Source organism: Catharus ustulatus, chromosome 13 (assembly GCF_009819885.2).
Source record: "Catharus ustulatus isolate bCatUst1 chromosome 13, bCatUst1.pri.v2, whole genome shotgun sequence".
Lineage (NCBI taxonomy): Eukaryota > Metazoa > Chordata > Aves > Passeriformes > Turdidae > Catharus > Catharus ustulatus.
Window position 1 is genome coordinate 3,548,173 of NC_046233.1, and position 22,778 is coordinate 3,570,950.

The following is a 22,778-nucleotide window of genomic DNA, read 5'->3' on the forward strand; positions in this document are numbered from 1 at the left end:
ACATTTCTGAAAAACATTCTACACTGCAATTTAGATTCTTTTATTGTGATTGCTTGTTGGGTTTGGTTGTACCAAAAAAAAAAAGAAAATTAAGATGCACACAGTAAAATGTGCAACATTTAATTTGCAGCAAATAATAAAACTCAAACCATAATCAGCACTTCCTTTTTTCCAGAGAAAACATTATGCTGAACCTAATTTTACAGCTGTACAAACTGTTTTAAAGTAATCTGCTCAATTGGGTGAGTTAATGATATTTAATTTGACCAGGCCAAACTTTACATGCTGTGCATTACTGGGAGCACTCGTGTGCAGTGCAAGTTTTGTGTGATGTAAATGCCATTCTAACACCTTCCCCTCTCAGCTGGCTACACAAAAATCCAGGTGTCATCACCTCTCTAAGGAAAACCCAGGATGACAGCAGGGAAAAATGTTAGTTGTACGAGGTAATTCAGCAGAAATTTAGCCTTTTCAATCTTTTCTGCACTCAGGTTAACCCTCTTTATATCAGCCAGCTTTTTGCCCTGGGCAATATGTTAAGCATGGGCTAAATTCAGTTATTGTGCTGAGTAATGTTCTTGTTTAGGTGCCCCCATTACTTTAATGTGACTAAACAGTGTGCACTTAGTGCAGTGTGGGAATTCTCTTCTCAGCCCCCCAGTTCCATGGCCTGCCATGTCTCATGTTATTTCTATCCACTTCTCTAAAATTGAGTTTTTTATTGCAGTGACTGAGTGCTACCATCATGTTTCATCTCAAAAATTGTTTATCAGACACAAACACATAGTTTTGTGGGTTTGGTTTTGTTCAGCAAAAAGGTGAAGAGTCTAAAAAGCAAACCAAAACTAGAAAAACTACAGGAAAATCAATAACTTGTGTTTGAACAAAGGATGAGGGATTTCTAATCTACAAGAAATAAATGGGGTGCTGGTTTGTTCTTCACCTCAAAGAGCAAGCCCAGCAAAATCTATCAAAATAAAAACAGAGCAGAGGATTTGTAAAGTTGCTCGAGAGAAAAGGCAAAATGAGAGATGCACAAGGTGGCAGGGATCATTCCTGGCACTGGCTGCTCACGTCTTGGTGATGTCTGAGGAGGCTGACCTGGAACAGGGGCTGGGCAGACTTAAAGGAATAAAGCAGGGATTTATTAAAAGCCTTCACAGGATTCACCTTGGGCAGTGCCAGAGCCTGGATGTGGCTGCACCCAAGAGCGACCCAAGATGGATAACGGGTCAGGAGTTTTCACACTTTTATCAGTTCTGTTCCATTCCCATTTTGGGGTTCATTGTCCCTTCCCAGCTCCAGGCTCTGCAGTCCCACCCTCCCAGATTCTCTCCTCCATTCCCTGTTTGCACTTTTTGGGGTTGGAGCTGCAGAGTGTCCTTGGTTCTGGGCTGGGAAAGGATTGTTGTGTGTGCCTGAGCTGGGAGAGAGCCTGGAACACTTTGTGTGGAGTTCAGAGTCACCAATGCAGTGCAGAATCTGGGAAATATGAAAGCTAAACCTGAAGGCATCACTGGGATGGCTGGGTCCCTGATAGTTTGCTGCTTTGTCCCCACAGGTCAATGGGAAGGATTTATCCAAAGCCACGCACGAGCAGGCGGTGGAAGCGTTCAAGACGGCCAAGGAGCCCATCGTGGTGCAGGTGCTGAGGAGAGCCCCGCGGCCCAAGGCTTTCCCCAGCGCCCAGGAGCCCCAGCTGGTGGATGTGGGCACCCAGACCGACATCACCTTCGAGCACATCATGGCCCTCAGCAAGCTGGGATCGCCCGCCCCGCCCGTGCCCGGCCTCCAGCCCTACCTGCTGCCCGAGGAGTAAGCAATGCTTTTGTCACCCCAGAAACCTGTGCACTGCAGAGTCACCCCTTCATGTGTTTTTTTTAGTATTTATAATTTAATATAAAATAATATAAATAATATTATTATATTGTAATTATAATTAATTATAATTATAATTAATTACAATTATTTAATTATCTAGAATTATATATTATATTTATATAATATATATTATATGATATCTATATATTCTATATCACTATATAATATCTATATATTAGATTAGATTAGATATATAATACATACATTATCTATTATATATAATAGATATTACATATTATGTATAATATCTATATTATGCATCTATATTATACATCGATTATATATAATGTAATTATATCTATAATTATGTACAAATAATAGATATGTATAAATAAGTATGCATAATAGATATATATTTTTATATATTATAATTACATTTTATATAATTATATAATATCTATATATTATATAACATATATAAATCTATTATCTATTATATATAGTAGATATTATATATTATGTATAATATCTATATTATGCATCTATTATATATAGTATAGATATATATCTATTAGATTATACATAATTATATCTATAATTATGTATAATTATAGATATACTATATTTATATATTATATTTAATTTAATATATTTAATTATATACATAATTATTTAATTAATAATATAATTATTTATTTTATTTATTATTTATTTATGTATATGTTATTGTGTTTTATTTTCTTTTTGCTAGGGCTGGGATTAAATGTGCAAGGTGGTATTTCTTGTTCAGACTTAGATGTTTATTAATTCTGTAAACTGTAAATTTTACAAGCTAACAAGCTAAAAAATTTTGACTTTTATTTTTTTACAAGGTCTTTTAAGGGTCAACTGTTTAATTAAGAAAAGCTACTTAAATTATTTCTATTTTCAAGTTAACAACTAACCAATTATTTGTGGGTTGCAATGTGGACTTTTTATCTGATCACACAAAATTACCCAAATCCATGAAGAAGGTGAAGAAGAAAGACAAATTTCTGCCTTAAACTTTTATCTTGCTTTATATATATTACTGTATTCTAAATCCTTAAAGTTTAACTTTTCCACTATGTGATATTTCACACTTCTATTCAAACTACACATTCGTGATTCCAGTTTTATTATTTAATTTTGGAAGCCTTTTCCACGGTCTCAGGTCCAAAGCAGTGTTTTCTAGGGGGTCAGTGCCTGTTAGCACACAAAGTCCAAAATTCTCAGTTTCCAGGGTTCCAGCACTGTGTTAGGAGGAGTTCCCGACCTCACCTCACTTGCTGGTGAACCTGTGCTCCCAGGATCCGTCCACCACTGAGCCATAACTCACAGCATTTTCATTTTTCCTACACATTAGCGAGACATTACTCACATGACTAATGCCACTGAGTCACAACATGGCCTCATAAAGCTCATTTTTTTTGCTGGCATTTGATGGATAAAGTTATTGCATTTTGTAATTCCTCTCACTGCCTCTTTGGGTTGCTTATGTTTTAACTTTATTTTTTATGGCTGCCATAAATTGTGTAATGCTAAGAGCTGCTCCATTCTGTTCCAGTGTATTAATTACTTTATTATAACCCTGCAGCGCTGTTGCTCAAATAAGTTATTTTCTGGGACTAAAATTACTTACCAGTGTTGTCATGGATGTTTTAGAATCAAATTTTAATTATTGTTAATGGTAATTTGATGCTTTTGTACTTACAAATACAAATGGCAATTATCTCCTGGGCACACACTCGCCCTCACAGGCTGCTGGAGAGCAGAACAGCTCCCCAGGGAGCCCCTGCAGATTGCCTGCCATCCTGCCACGCATCTCCACGGGGAGCAGGGGCTGCCAAGGATGCCAGGGATGGATCCTGACCCTCCCAGCTGCTCTGTGTGCTGATCTGCTCCAGCCACAGCAATTCTTGGTGTTGAGGTGACCCTGCCCATGGTGGGGGTGCACCCAGGCTCCCAGTGCAGCTCTCCAGACATCCCTGCTGGGAGATGGGGTCTGGCTGCAGGCTGCACCTTTATTGAGCCAGGACCTTTCCCTCTGTGTGTGCCTGCTCCTCTCACGACTCTCTCTGCTGATATTTAAGTATTCCAGCACAGCCACCTATTCCCAGCCCACTGAAAATTCAAGCACAGCAGCAGGATTTAGTGGAAATACTGGACAAAAGGCTGGAGCTTTGAGTTTGCAGTGAACAAACAGCAGGGCTTGGAGCCTGTGCAGAGGATGTGATTGTTCCTAGGGGCTCAACACTGCACCTCCCAGCCTCATCTGCAGTGGGGGCTTGCAGTGCCTCTGACTTGCCAACTGCAAAACCTGTTACGTTAGAAAATGGCAAAGATTAATTCTTGATTAATCATTTAGGAAAAAATTGTTCCCTGTGAGAGCGGTGAGGTTCTGGCACAGGTAGCCCAGAGAAGCTGTGGCTGCTCCATCCCTGGAGGTGTCCAAGGCCAGGTTGGAGCAGCCTGGTCCAGTGGAAGACGATTCTCCTTGAGCTGCCTTCCACCCCAAACTGTTCCATGATTTTATCATTCTATAATTTAGGTTGCAATGTGCCTGCATTATTCCAACTGCCTTATTCCAACTGCATTATTCCTGCATAATTCCAGCCCTATCAACTTCCTATTATTCCTGAGCCACTGGACAGATCCCAGCTGCTGATCATCAGTGCCCTTGCTCTGAGCTGGAGGTGTTGATTCCCTCACAGCCCTTCTCATACTCAGCTCTCTGGGTGTGCTGTCACCCAGCACCTGAAAGCAGAGTCGTTTTTTCCTGGTTTTTCCTCTCACTTCTCCCAATTCCATTCAGATTTATCTCGTCTGCCTCTCACAACTTGACTACCCAAGCCAATTAGCAGATGCTGTTACAGAAATAGCCTCAGACATGTATCTAGTTAAGAGAGAATTAAAGGGAGTTTACTTTCACTGCAGATAAAACAATCCAGCACAGAAAACAGTGTTCACAAGAGCATTACACTGCTTACAACTTCCAGAGTAAAGGCAGTGGAAGTGTGGGAGAGCTGAAGCAGTAAAAAGCAGCAGGCTGTCCTCCTACAATACATGGAATTTTCATTTAAAACACTTACTGGGCTAAGTGGTGTAGCTTATAGAATTAGCCACATGCAGCTCCTCGATGTGGGGGTTAGTCCATCATCTCCCTACAAGCTTGGAATGCATTAACAAGTTCCACTGAAGTCCTGAGTGCTGTCCTAAAAAATACTTTTTTTTTTTTTTCCAGCCATCCATCCGTGCATGAATACTATGACCCAAATGACTACATGGGAGGAATTCACCAAGAAATGGACCGGGATGAGTTGGAGTTAGAGGTATTTAATCTGAGTAACTCTTTCATTTCCATGTGCACCTCAAGGTCTTTGAATTGTAAAAAGAGAAAAGATTTTTCAAAGTAGATATTTGTGATAACATTGTTCACTAGTTGTTGATACTTTTTCACTCCATTGAACTGAGAGCTAGGAACTGCTGATCTTCAGCTAACAAATTAACATAAATAATGAAGTCATTGATTCCTTTAATTAAATTCTGTGTAAGTGTGCTGATTTAGGCTTTCTGAAAATCTGAAAGGCTCTGCTGAGTGGCAGGGCCTGTTCCACATAACCACAGTAAAAATGTGTGAGTTTCCCTTAAATATATCCTGGCTGAGAAACAGATGTTCTTGATCATATAATTTTGAAGTGTGTTAAGTTTACAAGACAAGGCCAGGATAGATTTGCCACTATACTGAGCTGTTCCTCCCTTTTTCATTACTTAAGTGACATATGTATACATATGAAATTACAGATAATAAAAGTTCAACCAGTCATGAAGGTATGCAAGCCCTTTTCCCTGCCAAATCTTTAAAAATCACATTTGGTTTTAGTGCTTGTATATCCCACCAGAAGTTCATTGTGAGTTTTCTCATTCCTAATTTCAATAACCTGCTCCCAACCATTCAAGGTGCAGCACAGAAATTGTGGGGTTCTTCAAGATACTTAAGCAGTACTGACACAGTGAAGTGTTTTTAATAATTTGGAATAAATAGCAAAGTATCCCAATAGTTCTAGCAATGTCTTACCCAGCAGATCCATCCAGGATGATCAGTAAGAGAATATTTTATATCCTTAGCTGGCTTGCACTTCTGGTTTCTTAGATGCTGGTCCTGCTAACACCTATTTGTCACAGCAAGCAGTGCTGACCTGCCTGCAGCTCTGCTGAAATCACTGCAGATTTATCAACAGCTTCAGTGGGAGCAGAGTTCAGTCGTTCTGTGAGCACCAGGTTGTTTCCTTCTATAAAAGTGTTTGCAGGATCAAGGACTAAAACCCCATAAAAAGTTTGCAAGCTGTTCTCAAATTCTGCAGATCTGGTAGCAATTCATCTCTGTATACAAACGTAAATCAAAGGCAGGATAAAATCAAAGTGCCAGTAAAACAAATGCTACTTAGCAGCCTTCAAGGCCTTACTTTTCAAACAAGAACCTTTTTTTCTTTTCTCTTTAATAAAAACAAATACAATCTAGATTTCAGTCTCAAAGGAAAATGTAGGACAAATCAGTGTTTTCTACCAGTATCTTTCCAAAATCTACTTTTTAGGAAATCTAATATTGTGGATAAATTACACTGCTTCCATTAGAAGGTCAACCAGTTGAGCTGAACACAGTTTAAACACACACACTCCAGTAGCCAAACCTTAATATGCCTTAAACCACAACATTAATAATTTTGACATTGATATAGTACTTGATGGCCAAAGGTGATCAGCTCAGTAACACAGGCAGATGAACATTAGGAAAGTCTCTGTAGCCTAATAGTATTTCTTAAAAACCACTAAAGATTCCTGTTCCAATTGTAAAGACTATGATCAATGGTAAGGTCAAAGTGCTAACAGGGACTCAACTGGCTGGTTGCTTTTTTGTTTGCCTTTTGATAGATATGTTTTAAAAGACCACAAAGGCACTGTTTCATTGACTGCAGCAGGAATGTTGAAAGTAAGAAAGCCATCAAGTCAGCCTTCTGGGTTTCTATGTCTATAAAATGTGCTTTGAATTTAAATCAGAAGCTCCTGATCTAAACTTTTATGGTCTATAACTGACTGGTTAGTGATTTGTAACAAGCAAACAAGACAAAAAAGGTGGAACAGCCAAGTTTGCAACAAACCTCCAATGTAAATATCCATAGGAAGGAATTTATGCTGGCAGTAATGCTGAGGTGCCAAAATTGTATTCTCGGTTTTATCTCAACATTTGTCTTAAAATTGATGACTCAGAGGTAACTGCCATATATTCTCTGCTACAAAAATAAATAAATACCATTCCTTTTCTTTTGAAGTTTCCATGCCACAAGTAAAAGAGGAATTAAATTGTGCACTCCTATTTTATTCTAAATTAAAAGTGCATTCATTCTTCACGGAGGCCCAGCTAGAAGTCATTTCAGGCTCATAAAGGAAGAATAATGTCACTCCAGGATTCCCCAGCAGTGTTATGCATTAATATGTTTATTCAAACAAGTCTGTCCAGCTGTCAGACACAGCCCAAGCGAGGGCTCACTCAGTGGAACTTTCTCACATTACAAAGGAGAACATTCTACATCAAAAAGGGGCCTGTTCCCTCCCATTTGACTTTCTGTCTTCACCCTTCCCAATATGCAACTTTTATGTAGGTCTTTCTTCCTAAGAAAAGAACTGAACTCAGCTGAATGGTTAGTTGGGAGTCAGTGAAGCTTGGAAATGAAAATTACATGAAATGTTTGCTACTGCTGAGAAATTTCCCTCTGATACTCTCACTCAGTCTTGGACAGAAATGAAGCATTCTTGTCAAAAGCCTGGAGGAGGACACCAAATTCGTTCAAAGACCTTTTGGCCCACCCAGTGCACAGCTCCCAGTGCTCCCAGCATGAAACCACAACAGCTGATCAGCCAGAGATGAACACACTGACCACAAAAAATGTGCTTCAAGATCTGAAATCAATACTCCACTGCTTTTAGGAAACCATGAGTAAAAGCTGAATACCAGGGTTTTGAGCTCTCCCCTTTGCTGCTTTGGTTGAAACTTTTCTTTTGCTTCTGCAATGTTTGCAAGGGAGGCGAGAGGCAACTCTCTGAACATGTGAATTGGAAGGCTCCATCACAGCCACTCTGCAATTTTTATTCCATCCTGGTTTGCAAAGCATTTCAAAGCATCTTTTATGTGAATATATTTCTTCCCTATGAAAACTCCAGCTCTGCAGGGAGCTGCACTGATCAGGAGCTTCTCAAGGCATTGCTGTGTCTCAGAATACAAAGAGCTGCAGCCCAGGCTGGGCTGCTTCAGGCACTGATTGAATATGTAAAGGTTTGAAAAGCTTCACAGCTGTACTTTCTAACACAAATATTTGTATGTTCTTTGTTTGGAGCAAACACAGGAGTGGTGAAATGTTTCACATGGCTCACTGAAAGTTCTCCCTCTGCTCTCTGGGGCTTTCCAGCCTGGCCTCAGCACCTTGTGCTGTGTGAGAATTATGGAGCTCTGCCCATCTGCCTGGCACTCAGCCTGGGCATCCTCCAGGATATCTCACTGAGGCATCCCAAACCTCTTCTCAGCAGGGTGAGAAACACTTCTTCAGCCTTCCCCAGCACCACTGGGGACTGAAGCTGCTCCAGCCTCTGTGGTGTGACAGAGTTCCCATCACAGAGCTGGGCTGCCACAGAAACCTCCAGGTAGATTTCTGCTTCTCTAGAGCACAGAATTTTGGAAAGAAAATTTGGTTGATAGCATTTTCTCCTTTGAAAAGGAAAGGGGTGGGATTTTTTATTCCATTTACCTGTGTTGAAAAGCACTATGATATGAAAATACAAATGTAAAGATTACTTTCTTAGGTTCAAGAAAGCATGAACAAGATTTTCCCTCCTGCTGTAGCAGGGTCAGTTGCCAAAGAGCAGTGAGAGGGCCTGATGCAGCATCAAAGGAAATAGTCCTTTATATTTATTTCCCTGACATTCTTTTTGGTGTGAAACCTTTTAATAGAAGAGCAAAAAAAGGGGACCCTGCTGGTCAGGTCTGGCAGAGGTCAGCAGAGAAGAAAACCCACCACACCTTACAGAGAGAGGGAGAAGGACAGAGCAGCACCATGCAAGCTGTGATGAGCCTTTCTGAGTGACTGAACTATTTTTACTCGTGGCTGTCATTTCAGATCTCTACTGCTCATTTCTGTCTTGTTAGAGAAAGGACTGATTTTTATAAATTTGAAGGCAGGCCATAATTCTAAATCAGCAGTACAATAATTCAATAATCCTCTGCAAATGAAGGATCTTCTGAGCTTATAGAGGTTAATTTACTATTATCACTTGCTCCTAATTCATTATGATGAGTGGTTGCAGGTATAATGTCACAGGGCATGTTCATTTCTTCTTGTCTTGCTGCAAATGCCAGATGGATTTCAGCAACCAGCTCTGTGAGCCCTCCTTGGCTCTGCATTTGATGAGGAGCCAATAATCTTTCAGACACTTCTCTTGCACAGACTATTTTGAAAAAGCATCCAAATCCTCCTTTGAACATCTCTCAAAATGTCACTTTTACCTGATCTGAAGAAGCAGATTTGAATTATCTGCAAGTGTAAAAATTCTCAGAGCTGGGATTTTCACATTTCTGGTATTAACCCAGCCCCAACACTCCCACACTTTGTGGCAGCACCTCTGCCTGCCTGCTGCTTTCTGTGCATGCAGAGCAGGTGTGGAACAACCTCAGAGTGTCCCTTCCACTGCCCAGGAATGCAGCCCCTGAGACAGAACTGGAAAATATGGCAAATCCTGTGGCATTGCAAACACGGGGATTTACACCTTTAAAGTTCTCCAGGTCCATATTAATTTTCCTCTGTTTAATTAATTCCAGTTACTCAAGCTGCCATAATACCTGTACTTGCAGGTGCCAGTTTTTCATTTTCCTCTTTCATGTATTTCTGCATTACACAGACTTGCCTCTGAATATGAAAAATAACCTTTACTTTGAAGACTCTGGTGTTGATTCTTCAACTCCAACTGGAATTGCACACTTTTATCTCTCAAATATTTCAAACCTTTATGATTATATTAAAACTTTACTGAGACAAAGACCCTTAGAAAGCAGCTGTTCCTATGTTTAAGTTCATAAAATTATCATATTTGGGTAGCATCAAACTCACTTTCTCTCTTCCTACCAAGGACTAGAGGGATTGTACCCAAGAGTAAGTCTGTCAACTAATTACTCATAAAAATTCAGGTTCTAAACACCTGCTCTATAAATTTTTTTTCTACTCTAGCATTTTTTCTGCCTTATTTCTGAGTGTGTTTTTAAACAACAGATAGCTCTTTTCCTTTCAAAACATATATTATTTAATTTATCACATGATTTGTTACCTTCCAGTATATCACAGGTGATGTCTCAGATGTTATATTAAATGGGTTTATTTAAATATAAACTCATACTTTATTTTTAATTATTAGACCCTTTATAGTTATACACTGTTGGAAAAAACACCTATTGTTAGACAAAACATGTGGTAAATAAGAATGAAAATAACAACTTGCTCCCTTTCTTCCCTTCCACTTCCAAGAGTTTGTAGTTTCACAAGATCTATTTAAAAAATGGCCAAAGCCACCATATAGTTCTGTTTGGTTTTGTGGGCTTTTTTTAAATATTATATATAGTTTTTTTCACTACCAGTGTGGCAAGCAGTAGAATGAGCCACAGCACTAATTTCCTGGCACGTTTTCAAATCAACAAAGTATATAAAAGCATTCCTGAAGATAATGAAACTTTTTTTTGTTAAAGCATGAAGGGAATATGGGAATATCATTCTGGGCTGGAATTAGGCTCAATCCACAAATCCCCACCTCACCCCCAGTTCACTCCAAGGGTAAATGCAGGATCAGCTGAGATCAGACCTGAATCCACTTTGTCTCATCTTTCTTCTGAAGAATCCCCATCTCCTCTCTAGAAAGCCCCAAAGCTTTAGAAATCTGAAGAAAACCCTGCTATTAAACATTGTGTTCAAACCTTTAAGTAACAAAAGAGGGGGGGAAAAGCACAGCAGTTCACCATGGATACTATTGATTGAAACCACTTAAATACCAGCTGAAATGTCACTGACATTTACAGCTACGCTTCTTTAGGGGGGAAAAAAAAAGAAATTACACATGTTGACAAGTAAATAACATGAGATTGCTGATCTTGGCAGCTGTCAGCTAGACACACCAATAAATTATTCATATCAGCTTGTTTTATTGTCTTGCCCCTTCCAAATGGCACAGCAGCAGAGATGTCAGCAGGAAGGAGCTGTGTTATCAGGACTTTTCCTCTGGAGTGGCAGGTCCAAGCACAGATCCAAGGGACAGCCCTTGGACCCCACTGGGTCCCTCTTTTCCTCTTTCCCAGATCTGCCTGGTCTGAGGAGGAGCAGGACCTTGCCCACACCTCTGTAAAAAAATAACTCCAGGTGTTTTCACACCTCTGTCTGTGCAGCAAAATCCTTCCTGCCCATCCAGCATCCTCAGGAGCAGCACAGCAGTCACAATAAGTTGTTTAAACACCTTAAACCCCCGGGACATCCCTCAGCAGCAAAAAGGGCAGGACTGAAAGATGCCACAGGGGTGGTCACCAGCCAGGAACATCCCACAGCCTGGGGGTATCTCCATGGATTTTACAACCCTTCCCACCAAGAAAAAAAAAAAAACCTCAGGAATTCCTCATGGAAAAAAAAAAAGCACAGAGGAAGAACATACATTTTTAAGATGGGTTAAATGTCTCTGAGATTAACAAGACCACCATGACCTGCTGAAACCAAGCACTTGCAAAATACTGAAATGCTTATTATGTTTCTATTACCAATACCAATATTGAATGCTTTGCTGACAATATATTGATCTTCAGTCACACTTTTGAGAAATTTATTAGATGACTTCATGAAAATTACACAATTTAAAGTAATAGAGTATTATAGTTTTTTCTGAAAAGCCAGAGAATTACCCTGTTTATTAGGAAATATGTATCAGCTGTGACAAATATTGAAATCATACTTTATAAGTATTTTAGCCTTTGAAGTCTTACCACTACATGAAATATAGGTAATTTTTCTTCCTTAAGATCAATAAAAGGTCTATTTTCAAAATGACTTCCTATTGATTGAAGGGTCAAAAATGTCCCAGGTATTGATTGTCTGCATATAATCACGTTCTGCTCAGTCAGTTAACCTCGTCTACAAGTGAAATGAAAAGACATCCACTATATCACTTAAGCAAAATATTTTCATTGCATTTGAAAAATTGCTTCCATCAGTCACTGGTGTCTCACTGACAATGTATTTGCCCTTTTTTTTTTTTTTTTTTTAAACCTCAGGAAGTGGATTTACACAGAGTGAACAGCCAGGACAAGCTTGGCCTCACTGTCTGTTACAGAACGGATGATGAAGATGACATGGGTATTTATGTGAGTGAGGTAAGATTGAGCTGCTTTCCAGAAGATACCATTTGTCTTTTCAGCTGCATTGTTGGGCAGTTAAGACATTCATCCTCTGTTTGTACCATGTTGGATAAACAGCCAAAATGCAGTAATTGGAAGAAATCTAATTATTTTCCTTTTCTCCAAACTGAGTGCAGTCCTGCTCCCACTGAAGTCAAATTTCATTATATTAACAATGTTCTATTTCAGATGATGCCTTCAGAGTATTTTCATATATTCCCCCTTTAATTTTTATTCTTGATTATTCCTGAAACAATATAAATCATAAGAAAACCCCACACACTTTTATTTGCAAACATCTGAGGCACATTTGTCTCTCTTTGTCCCTTTCCATGAAAAAAAAAAGCAGCACTTTACACAGCAACATTTTTTCACTATGCAGAGCCATTTCAAATTAATTGCACCAGTTTGGGGAAAGAAACTCATAATTAAATCTAAAACCTTCCATTAAAAGGCAGCACTCAGGAGATAAGGGGGAGTAAATCTGAGCTCCCCAGCCTGCAGAGCACCCAGAGCTGTCTTGTTTTGCAGATTGATCCCAACAGCATCGCTGCCAAGGACGGGCGGCTGCGAGAAGGGGATCGCATTATCCAGGTACCTTGGGTGTTGGGAAGGGTGAATCAGGAAAACCTTATAAATATGATTTCCATAGAATATGAGAATGTGGAAACCATAAGCGAGATTGAAATAAAAGCCATCTTTCAGATACCAATCCTTAGTTACTAAATAACTAGAAGACAATAGGATGGCCATTGGAAAGTAATCCCCCCTTGACTGAACAATTCCTTCTGCTGAGAGCAGGTCCAAAGGTCAGAGAAGACCCTGCTAGCTTGGCAGAAGGGGTCCAAAGAGAAGTTTTAAGGTTTAAAGTGTAACACAGTATGGTAATGTAATGATTCTTATAGGTTGTATGTAAATGCTATAGGATTTGTATCTTGTATTAGATTGGTTAGTGGAAATTAGAATATTCAACACAGAAGAAGATTTATTGTATTGTAATGGAAAACTCGCGCTCTTAGCTCTTAGTTCTCTTACCTCTTACTTCCCTCTTTTACCACCCTCTTACCTCTTTCTCTTACCCCCCACTCTCTCCCTGCCCTGCTCTGAGCTGTGGCTGCAGCTCCAGGCAGGGCCCTTTCACCCACACCCTTTGCAATAAACACAGTTTCCCAGACCTGGCTTTAGAGATCTCTCTGTCTGTCCCAACCATCCAGTCCACCATCACCTCCTACAGTCTCTTACACTTGGGAAGTGTTTTAAGGGTCCTAAACCCCACAATTCCACCCCTGCCCTCGTAACAGGGCTCTGCATGTGCCATGCAGGGGATGGACCAGCATCATGTCCAAAGCAGCACACTTGCTGCACTTCTCTGCACAAAGGGATGTGTGTGTGGATCCATCCAGCCAAGCTTTTCCATGCACAGCAGCATCCAGGTGTCCCTGAGGAAACCCTTCATGGTGCTCTTGTGTCTCTACAGATCAATGGCATCGAGGTGCAGAACCGAGAGGAAGCTGTGGCACTTCTCTCCAGTGAGGAGAGCAAGAATATCTCCTTACTTGTGGCAAGACCAGAAATTCAGGTATGGTAGCAACAAAAAACCCTCACTTGAGCCTTAATTAAAACAGTTGCTGCTTTGTAGAGAGCAGTTCTTTCAAATGGTTTAACCTAAATCTACCAGATCTACCTAAAACCGTATTACACACTTTGACTGCATGTATATATGGTCTAAAATAATGGGATTCAGCAGTCGTGGTACTTACATATATATTTTATATTAAAATTCAATTTCTAGGACATCTGGTGATTTATATGTGCTGCAATGCTATTACAAACATCAGTGCAAGGTGTTATGAATGGTTTTGAGCCACAGTTTTGAAGAACATGCTGAAGTCTAATTCCTATAGCTATTGATTATTCATTCATTAAAACACCTATTATTTAGCCCTCCATACACCATCTCTTAAAGTACTTGAATACTGTCAAGAAGCCTCCTCAGCTGTAATAAAAGGTTGAACCAGATCCCTTTGTAGAGCAGGGATTAGCACAACAAAGGTGTTGAACAAACAGCCGGGAGCAGCATTGTTTGATCTGTCTGCTCCTGGTGCTGGGAGAGCAGCCCTGGTGCACCTGGAGGCTCGGGGTCAGCATCATCACTGTCCTCTTAGCCTGGATATTTCTGATCTTTCCCGTGGGGATAATTGGGAATGGGAGTAAAAATGTCCTATAGACCCCAGCCAGATTTTCCTTCTGGAGTTTGATGCTGTCTCACAAGAGGGGTGTTTGAGCTTTGGGCTCTGGGGTGTTTTTATGCATCCTGATCAAGTTGTGCACGAACCAAAACTGCCCCAACTCTTTCTAGTATTTCCATGGATCAAAAGACTGATTTTTTTCATATGTAGAGGGCTGTTGAAGATAAAATCCTGCTGTTGCAGATGGAGGCAGCTGTGGGAGGAGGTAGCACAGTCAATACCACACTTAGCACAGGGACAGGCTCCTTCCCAAGTCACGCAGCACTGTCACAGAAAAGAATCTCCTGAGATTTCCCAACCACTGTCCACAAAGGAAAGCCGTAATTTATGTCAGTCTTCATTCTTTTGACAACGATTGGTTTGTTTTTTCCCCTCCCTTTTCACACAGCTGGATGAAGGATGGATGGATGATGACAGAAACGATTTTCTGGATGACTTGCACATGGACATGTTAGAGGAACAGCACCACCAGGCAATGCAATTTACTGCCAGCATGCTTCAGCAGGTACTGCCCTTCTGGTGTGCAGGGCTGTCAAACTTCCCACTGCACTCAATATTCAATATTGAGCTTGGCTGAATACACTTGGTGTCTCAAGTGACACTGAGATCAAGGCAAAAGGACTTTCTGTAAAATCAAGGTATTACATGACTGTCCACAACTTCATCTCAGTGACCAAGATATTTTGAAATAGTACTTTTTGTGCTTTGCCCCTTACAGCACAATTCTTGGAAATCCCCTGTCACTGTGGTCACTGAGAGAAGTACTGGGTATAAGGTGGATAGAGCAGGCAGAGAGCTGATCTACAGAATCTCCTACTTGATGTGCACACACAGCCTCCCAAAACCTGGGAACCCAAACGGACAACTCAGTAAGATGTATATAAGGGGAAAAAGGCAAAGAAAAACTTTTTACATTACAAATTTTATGCAGGGCCACAGATACAGGCTGATATTCTCCATCATTCTGCTGTGACTAGAGCAGTTTCTCAATTTTTGCCTAGATTTTTTTTCTAAAGTTTTCTAAAGCTCTGCATCCTGTGTGGCATCCCCATGTTGTGAGGAGACAAGCTCTCACTTTGGCACTGCAGGAGAACTGGATATCACTGTGCACCTGAGTGGGAGAGGAAACATTTGAAAATGTGACTTCTACCACTGTTGCTGCATAGGTGGAACTCAGACCTCAGGTTCTTCTTAAAAGGACATCCACAGCATGCTGTGGGCTTGGTCACCTTTTCTCTGAGTTCTTAATAATATTCTTTCCATATAACACACAGAAAGTGTAAAAAGTGACGGATTAGGAGAACTACTTAAAAATAAACATCTTGAAATATTTCATGTGCATGCAATAATTTTTCTTTGTGTCCTGTTTCCGTTGTTAGAAGAAGCACGAGGAGGATGGAGGCACCACGGACACAGCCACGATTCTGTCCAACCAGCACGAGAAGGACAGTGGCGTGGGGCGCACGGACGACAGCACTCGCAACGACGAGAGCTCCGAGCAGGAGAACAATGGGGACGATCACACCACCTCCTCCAACACTCTGGGGAGCCAGAAGCAGCTGACCTACAGCCACGACACCCTGGGAAGTGGGGACATGCAGTTCAGCAACGAGTCCTTCATCTCAGCTGACTGCACCGACGTCGACTTCCTCGGCATCCCCGTGGACGAGTGCGAGCGGTTCCGGGAGCTGCTGGAGCTGAAGTGCCAGGTGAAGTCTGCCAACCCCTACAGTCTGTATTACCATAACAGCAGCCTGGAGATGAGCAAAAGCGACCAAGAGAGCGTCGACAGAGAGCTGGAGATGCTCAACGAGGAGCTGCGCAACATCGAGCTGGAGTGCCTGAACATCGTGAGAGCGCACAAAATGCAGCAGCTGAAGGAGCAGTACCGGGAGCCCTGGATGCTGCACAACAGCGGCTTCCGAAACTACAACACCAGCATTGACGCCCGCAGGCACGAGCTGTCGGACATCACCGAGCTGCCCGAGAAGTCCGACAAGGACAGCTCGAGCGCCTACAACACGGGCGAGAGCTGCCGGAGCACTCCGCTCACGCTGGAGATGTCCCCTGACAATTCCCTGCGCAGAACTGCAGAAGGCATTAACTGCCAAGGTAACGAGGGGGCAGTGGCGTATAATGTCTCCCAAAAGAATTTGTTCGCCGGCTCAGAGAGCCATGAATCCAGCGCTGGTAAATGCCACGCCTCCACTAAAGATTCTGACCTTGGCAAGCAGCTGGAGAGCAAGGAGAGAAAAGGCAGCGATGGCAGCAAGAGCCCCACTCATGGGCAGAAAGCCGCGGGCTCCTACGTGTCCCCCTACCACCACTCTCCGTACAAACACGCTCACATCCCTGCCCACGCCCAGCACTACCAGAGCTACATGCAGCTGATCCAGCAGAAATCCGCCGTGGAATACGCGCAGAGCCAGATGAGCCTGGTGAGCATGTGCAAGGACTTGGCCTCGGGCCAGAGCGAGCCCAGGATGGAGTGGAAGGTCAAGGTGAGGAGCGACGGGACGCGCTACATCACCAAGAGGCCGGTGAGGGACAGGCTGCTGAGGGAACGCGCCATCAAGATCAAGGAGGAGCGCAGCGGGATGACCACGGATGATGATGCCATCAGTGAGATGAAGATGGGCCGGTACTGGAGCAAGGAGGAGAGGAAGCAGCACTTGGTGAAAGCCAAGGAGCAGAGGAGGCGGAGGGAGTTCATGATGCAGAGCAGGTTAGAGTGCTTAAAGGAGCAGCAAGGCGCGGAGGAGAAGAAGGAGATGAACATCATTGAACTGAGCCACAAAAAAATGATGAAGAAGAGAAATAAAAAAATATTTGACAATTGGATGACAATCCAGGAACTGCTAACCCATGGAACAAAGTCGCCGGACGGCACGCGGGTGTACAATTCCTTCCTGTCAGTGACTACTGTATAATCAATCCCCAGTGCTAAATTATGTACATAAAACACTACCAGTGGGGTAGGAATCAATGCCTCGTTCAATGTGGCAAGATTTTTGTATATAAGATACAGTCACCGAGTTTATAGTTCAAATACTGAACTCTACAGCCGTGGGTGCCAGGATCTCCATTCTGCAGTGGAGAGGAAGCTTGCCCATCTCCTTCAAAGGCAATATTAGCAGTGCTTTTTGGAATACTGATTGTACTTTTTTACTTGTTACCTTTTACATGAAGTGTTTAAATATCAGAAATGTATTAACCATACTTACACAGGTAATTTGCTTAAACTATATTCATATTAAAAGGTACCCATGCTTTTCTTTACATAAAAAAAAATGCAAGAAACCCACAAGAGCAACTGCACATATGTATTTTTTTTTTTTGGTGAAACCATATTTTGTGATATTATTTTGCTGTTGTTCACTTCTGCACAGAGTGCTGTTTATCAATACTTAGCTCAAGGTTTAAACTCAGAATTAGAATCATTCTCTTGTAATATTTAACATTTATCAAACAGCAGTTTTTAGAGTTATGCTCAACATTTAAGCATTTTTCTCTTTAAGGTTTCTGAAGAAAGTATAGAGGTTTCATCTGAAAAGCCTGAGGCAAAGTACACTATTATGCAGCTTTAAAGGATTTTAAAGCATGTTTGCAAATGTTGCAACCTATTGAAGAAACGTGCATGTACAGCTAATTTGTTTATATAAGACAGTTTGTGGAATTTGAAAGCCCATGGTAGTAACTGTTTGCTTTATAGATTTGAATGTATTGAATTATAAAAGCAGTTTCATGAAATCATCATTAGCTACAAACGTTAACAAGTAAAATGAAGTAAAATAAATTATTGTTTTATATTTCAACTACTTTAAATTCTTTTTATTCCCTTCTGGTTTCACCACTTAGAATACAATTTTATGGAGTGTAGCTCCTGTGCTGCAGAAATGCCTGAACAGCCACTGGAGCCAAACCCGAGGGAAAAATTGGCATCCTGACTTTGGGGGGAATTTGGATGGAGGTTTTCTTGGGGGAAGAGGCCAGGGAAAAGCACAAGGAATATCAAGAGTAAAATCAAACAATGCTTATCTTCACTCACATGGTATTTGAGGTGACTTGTGAGAAAGAAATAGAGCCTCTGCTCTCTTGTGAGAAAGAAATAGAGCCTCTGCTCTCCTGCTTTGCTTTGTGGTGTATAAACTCGACCTACAGCCTTCAGTGGGGGTTTGCATTAAAATATGTAGACAGACAATATATAAACTAAAGTATTTAAAAACTAAAGCAAATAAATATACAAATTAAAGGAGATGGTGAAAAAAATAACAGAGGTGTCAGTGAGTATCACATTCCTTCTTTTGTTTTCTATTTCTGATTAAGAATTCAGATATAAATTGGAATATTCTGCTGGATTAATTGATGTAGACTCATTATGAATACTTCCCAGATTCTCCATCCCCTTTCCCTTTTGCCTTGAAAACTTGCTCCCAAGCCTTCTAAGTTTTTGTTCTAGACTTTTCTGTCGTAACTCAAATGAGCAAAATTTGCAATCTTAGTGATAGAAGTGCAAAGTTGGAAAGGGAGAGATTAACAGCTTCTTGTGCCTATTTTCTCTGTCATGGAGAAGTAAACAACAGATTTATCCAGGTTTTTTCTGCTCCCTCTGTGGACTAGCACTGAATTCCACAGAATGTGTCTGCCACACTCCACAGTGAACTTCTATGTACCTGGAAATGCCCCTTCAGCCTGTGTAATCTGGCACTCTTGTCAATAAGCCTCTGCAAATTTATCTTCAAATTGTGTTTTCCTTCAGGATAAAGAACAGCTCCTCCTGTAGTCTGTGAAAGGTTTCTCTATTGACTTTGTCACAGCTGGGATTTCACCTGGTGTGTTACCATCACCAGTGGTACAGTGGGAAAAACCAATTTTCACACACTGCTTTCAGTGAGAGACATTTGCCATCTCTGCTCAAACCTGCTTCACCCTGAGTTCATGTTCTGTTCAGGTGTGAGAGCCACCAAAACACTTCCTCTCCTCACCCTCAGATGTAGGGCTGGGATTAGTGTGGAATAAAAATCCTTAAACCAGGCATGAACAGACAGCTAAGCCACCTTTAGTCTGCCTGGGAATATTAGAGATTAAATGTTATGATTTCAAGATTGTTCAAGATTTGAAACGTTCTCATGAGGAATAATTATTATCAAGCTGCACCTCATAAAAACAGACTCCTTTGGAATAACCTCACAGGGTTGCTTTGGGCACCAGTGACATCAGTGCTGAGCATTTTGTGCCTTGGGTAGCAGCAGGAATGTGTTTGGGAATTCAGTGTGATATGCAGGAATTACAACAAAGCATCCACAGTATAAAATTTACATTCATTAAGATGCTGAAATAAAATTATTGGCCAAGAATTACTCACACACCTTTGAATTTTTCCTCACTAAACACTTGTTATCTTGGACAGTAAAAAATCACCTCTCTCCTTTCAGACTAGGATTTATTAATTAGCATCAGTTCACAGAATCCATCAGTTATCCTGGAAAGCTGAACAAAAGCTTTGCAAACTGCAGATTTTCCTTATCCTTTTTCAGTTGTCATCCCACTTCTCATTGCCCTATCAAAGTACTTAATGAGGTGTTGAAAAGGGAGATTTGGGGTCTTTTTATTGCTTTGCAAGGAAACACTGGAAATTACCATAACGTTAATCCAAACCTGACATCACAGAGCAATGAATCCAACTAAAAGCAGCTTTGGATACCTAAGAGGAAATATTTCATCCAACAGTTTTTCTAAAAATGACATTGTAGTGCATACCCCAGTGCTGGAAATTGTGCTGTTATCTAAAGGACACCTCATATGAGAAATCTCCAGGCAGCAGCAGAGGTTTTGTCCCCTGGGTTACTCCAGGTTGTACCCAAAACCCAACACCCAACAAACCCAACATCCAATCAGCCACACTTCTGTGGGACAACGTGGAGGGATGGTCCTTGTTGGACACAACTCCAGCCCCAGATACTCAGAGTCCTGCAGGGATCAGCACTGAGATGTCTCCTTCCACTGGGGATGCTCATTCCAAGTGTTTTTTTAAGTTCTTTTAAACCTGGAAGTATAAAACATCAGCTTCTTCCTCAGCCACTTGATTGTGCATAATCTCAAGCTTGGGTACAAAAATGATCCCAGAATAATAAGTATGCAGGGAGAGATCCTAAATACACAAAGAGGGAAGGAGGAATTGCCAAGCTGAGAGGTTTAACCACAATCTGCTCCTGGAGATTCTCCCACAGCCCTTGCACATTCCTGCTGCTCCACAGGCTGTCCCTGCTCCTGCCATGGCAACACCTCAGTCCCCATCCCCTGACAGCTCCATCCCACCAGGGGGACAAGGGGACAGCCTGGATACAGGTTGGTGCAGAATTTGGCTGGTTCTCTGCAATGCAAACAGGCTCTGTGTCAAACTGGGGTCAGCCTCCCTGAGCTGCACTGTGTCTCCCAGATGTAAAAAATCTATAAAAATGTAAAATACTTATTTGCAAACAGGGTTTAAAGCGGCATGGAATCGCCCGGTTTAGATGTGCACTGAAATGGGAAAGCCCTGAACCAAACCTAACAGCATTTTTTTGTAAATTAAGAGAACTTGCACAGTAGGGATGGCAAATAAAATGAGGTAAGACTACATATTGCCTAGGGACTACTGGTTGGAGAACTAATTAGGATTATAAACTGAAAGTATGTAAATTAACCAAATATAATTATCTGCTAGTGGCCTTTGGAAATAGGTTACCGGATACTTGTTAGCAAAATTGCTCAAATGCCTGGAAGCCATACAAAGCAAGCCATAAGCAATTTAAATTCCTCTCTTTGTTTTATTTTCAATTGTTTTAAAGCAGTTTTTGTATTAAGGATTTATTGGAACATAAACTAATTAGAAAACTCAAAAACCAGAAGTGAGACAGTGACTGACACAGCAGATGCTGTACCTCCATCCCAAGGCCCTTGGTTTTATTGGATTTAAATTGTTTGATGTGACAAAACAGCAAAGATTCAGCTTGGGGTTTCATGAGAGCAGCTCTGTGAGCTCACAGTGTGAGAGTGGTGGTTTCTGCACGAATGCAGCACCTCAGCAATAAGGGGTTTGTGTGGAGATGTGTTCTCTGAACGCAAACGTGCAGAATTCACCTCCCTGCTCTCTCCAGGTGTCTGCCATGGCGCAAAGCAGCACCAGATTCAGGGGTTTCTGTGGGGAGATCTCACCTACAGATTAGCCCTGCAGAAACACAGGGCTGGCCACTGGAGCAGCTGAGGGTGGTGGAGACTCTGGTATGTATTTAACATTATAAAATACAAGGGCTGACATGTAAAGGATAGCTGGGCTGATTTCATGCTGAAGCATCAGGGCTTCGCTGCCCAGCCTGTCACAAAGCTCACTGATGTGAGCTGAACGGCTCCAAGCAGCCCCCGAGGATTTAAAACACTCTATTAACTCACACAGTTAATTACCCTGCACTGTACCCTGAAGGATCTGAAGGGACAGCCCATCACAGCACAACTGCATTTCCTGCTGCCCACCACACCTCCCACAGGCCTTCTAATGGTCACTGCTGTAAAAAACCATCCTGCAGCCCTGCTGAAACACTGCCACCCCAACCTGTGTCCTGCTCCAGGGGATCTGTGCCCAGCTCATGCTGCAGGATGAATTATTCCCTGCAGGACTGACCCTGAACTGGGCTCACAGTCAGCAAGCACTGCTCAGTGTTCTTGGGTCTAAAGCTTCTTGTTGGAATCCTAAAATACCCCAAAACACTGGAAACTTCCTCATTGCTACAGCATAACCAATGGAATTGCCTACTCTGAGAACTAGGTAGAGAACAAAACCCAAAATTGAATTAAAAGCCACATGTCTCTTCTACTGGAGTTGATCTGCCGGTTTTGAGTGCTGGGAATTAAAACTTTACCTGATTTCTTTTACCTAAATTTGTACATCAGCATCATGGATCTAAGTGCATAATTGCAATGCTTTTTAGTGATCAAAATGAGAACTAGGTTCTAGCAGTTTGCTATGAAAACCTGTCATCTTCTGACACAGAATGTTTCTTAGAGGAGATTTAATCAAATCAATTAATAATGACTTGGCAACAATGCTCCAATTAGGGTTTTAATTTATAAAAGTATAATGCCAATAGTATAAAAAATAAATCAGTGGAGCCAAATCAGTGGAGCTAGTGCCCAAATAAACATCTGGGCTGATATCATTTCCCCCTTCTATGCAAAACAGA

The 22,778-nt window shown here is 41.4% G+C and overlaps 1 protein-coding gene across 2 annotated transcripts in view; it reads left to right on the forward strand.

The window, feature by feature from the left end:
- PDZRN3 (PDZ domain containing ring finger 3) overlaps nucleotides 1-18,374 on the forward strand; it is a 128,815-nt gene extending 110,441 nt beyond the window's left edge. For both annotated transcript variants that reach the window (XM_033071926.1, XM_033071927.1), the window contains 7 exons: nucleotides 1,562-1,815; nucleotides 5,084-5,171; nucleotides 12,188-12,286; nucleotides 12,842-12,904; nucleotides 13,788-13,889; nucleotides 14,948-15,064; nucleotides 15,939-18,374. In XM_033071926.1, the coding sequence (XP_032927817.1) occupies nucleotides 1,562-1,815; nucleotides 5,084-5,171; nucleotides 12,188-12,286; nucleotides 12,842-12,904; nucleotides 13,788-13,889; nucleotides 14,948-15,064; nucleotides 15,939-17,489 (2,274 nt within the window). In that variant the 3' untranslated portion in view covers nucleotides 17,490-18,374. The remainder of the gene's footprint in view (nucleotides 1-1,561; nucleotides 1,816-5,083; nucleotides 5,172-12,187; nucleotides 12,287-12,841; nucleotides 12,905-13,787; nucleotides 13,890-14,947; nucleotides 15,065-15,938) is intronic.
- Nucleotides 18,375-22,778: the final 4,404 nt, after the last annotated feature.